General features: G+C 49.6%; 1 protein-coding gene across 1 annotated transcript; it reads right to left on the bottom strand.

The window, feature by feature from the left end:
- Positions 1–482: 482 nt before the first annotated feature.
- LOC147860995 (calcium-dependent protein kinase 22-like) lies at positions 483–1,676 on the bottom strand. Its single transcript, XM_087323326.1, has one exon. It carries the CDS (start codon positions 1,674–1,676, stop codon positions 483–485), a length of 1,194 nt encoding a protein of 397 aa, XP_087179452.1.
- Between the last annotated feature and the right edge of the window lie 724 nt (positions 1,677–2,400).

Genomic DNA, 2,400 nt, shown 5'->3' with positions numbered 1-2,400 from the left:
AGACAGTTACAATCTAATCTAAGCTTCGCATAATGGGAGGTGAAGGATTGCAGCTGGGATATCTCCAATGTTTTAAAAAGAGACAACAACCTAAGATCCACATAATTGAGGGGGGGGAAACATTGCAGGACGCATCAATCATCGCAAACAAATCAGAACTTTCAAGGTCAGAGCAACCCAGATGAAATGTACTACTTGATTACGGTCACTGAGACAGAGGTGCATGCACAAGGCTATAAGCGGAAGATTTATGCTTTTTAAACAGCAGAATGTGTAAGATCTGATTCTACTTGACTTATGTTTTTTAAACACCAGAATGTTTAAGATGTGAGGCTGATTCTTGAACAAAAAAGCAGAAGACATCCATCCCAAAGAATCAGATTTTCTGCCTGGGACAGCAGCCATACATGATTTGTAGAGTTCAGGTTAATGATTTGAAAGCCATGAATGTCAGGCGGGGACGAGATATACCTCAAGATCCATCACCTTGCTGCTGCACATGCGGCACCAGCCGTGCAGGCAGACATTTTCAATGACCCTGGGGTAGCAGCAGCAGACATGTTAACAATATGAACAGGGCGATGGATATGTATGGCCACCTGCTGCTGCTGCTGCTGCTGCTGCTGACGTGCGAGCCATGGATGGGAGAGCAGCTGGGGTAGCGTAAGCCTGTGTGAGGGATCGGGGCAGAGAAGGCCCTTGACTGCATCTCTGGCAGGTGCAGATATGGCCCTCCACCTGCAGGAGATGCGGGGGTGAAGCACCCCCTCCGTCATGTACTCATCCAGCCATGACCTCCCATAACCTGCTGCTATGTCTAAACTGCTGCTACATCCCCAGTCTTCAAAGTGGGCGATGAGGTCTGTGGGGTCATGAGGATCATGTGGGGGAAGGAATCCTGTGAGGGCCCGCAGGAGGACGGCCCCAAGGCTCCAAGCGTCTGCAGCAGGGCTATAAGCTCCGTGCGTGATGACCTCGGGAGCCATGTAACCGCAAGTCCCCTTGCAGCGAGCCGTCAAGATGTGTGTCCTGCCCGGAGGAACCATCTGAGCTAGCCCAAAATCAGCGAGGCGTGCCCCTCTCCATGTCCTTCTGCACTCTGCCGAAGGGAACAGGATGTTCTCTGGCTTCACGTCCAGGTGCAGCACGCCCCGGACATGGCAGAAATGCAGAGCTCGGGCCATGCTGTGTGCCAGCGCTGCTGCCTTCTCCTCCTCCTCCTCCTCCTCCTCCTCTTCCTTCTCCTCCGACAACGAAGTAGTAGTAGTAGTAGTAGTAGTAGATGGCGATGACTTCATGGCATCCCCTAAGGTTCCTCCAGAGCAGAGCTCCATGAGGATGCAGAAGTGCCGCCCATCCTCTGTGGAGCAAGCGCCGTACATCTTGAGCAGGGGCACGTCCGTGCCTGTTAAGTAAGCCTCATCCGACAGGAACTTCCATATCCGAGCTTCTGCAACAGCTTGTTCCTGCTGCTGTTGTGAACCATCCATCCAGAGAAGGATCTTGATGGCCAAGAAGCAGCCAAACGCGATGGATCTGGCCTTCCAGACCACGCCGAAGCCACCTTGACCCAAGGGTGGGTGGATAAGCTCCAAGCCTCGGAGCCTGACGGAGGTCGAGCCTCTAGGATGAGATAGGGATCCATCATCACTACGTTTCTGCAGCGAAATGGCCATGACCAGAAGCAGACCAGACGAGAGAACAAGAAGAAGAATGGAGGAGGGTGGCGATGCAGATGGACGTCACGTATCGTACGCACTCTCTCTCTCTCTCTCTCTCTCTCTCTCTCCGCGATAAAAGATATATATGTACATATGATGATGGAACAGAGTTCTTAAGAAGAAAGATGACGTCTGCGTTGTCGCGTTTACTTTCTGCGTTTTTCCTCTCGTTTCCCGTTTCCCCTGTTCTCTCTCTCTCTCTCTCTCTCGTTCTCTCTTTCTCATTTTACACTGTTTCTGCGTTTTCTCTCTCTCTCTCTCTCTCTCAATCTCCTTCTCCGTTTACCCCCCCCCCTCTCTCTCTCCCTCAATAAAATTGGTGATAGCTTGGGACTTCATATGATCATAAAATTGAGGGGGCACCCTGTCCCTTAAAAACATATGAATAATAACACTTGAATATACGTGAGACTGCACCAACGCTTCGCTGCCCTCCTCCCATCGGAATGCAACCTTCAATTGGAATGAAGCCTAATTTATAATATGGGAATATGATTCTCAATTGTGAAAGTTATGGTAGTGCTGGCCCAAATGTCAAGGATGGCTTGTATCTTCATGTAGCTTAGATTTATCACATCTTCACTACATCTCAAATGACTATCTAGCATATTCTCTTAGATGTGAACATCGCTATTGTTTTCAAGCTTCGGTTGTGGAAAGTCATTTTCTCATTTTCTTA

Source organism: Azolla caroliniana, unplaced genomic scaffold (assembly GCF_043228905.1).
Source record: "Azolla caroliniana isolate FFs.n. ecotype wild unplaced genomic scaffold, voAzoCaro1.0.p SCAF_8, whole genome shotgun sequence".
NCBI classification, from domain to species: domain Eukaryota; kingdom Viridiplantae; phylum Streptophyta; class Polypodiopsida; order Salviniales; family Salviniaceae; genus Azolla; species Azolla caroliniana.
Note: the sequence above shows the minus strand (reverse complement) of the source record. Positions and strands in the feature narration are given on the sequence as shown.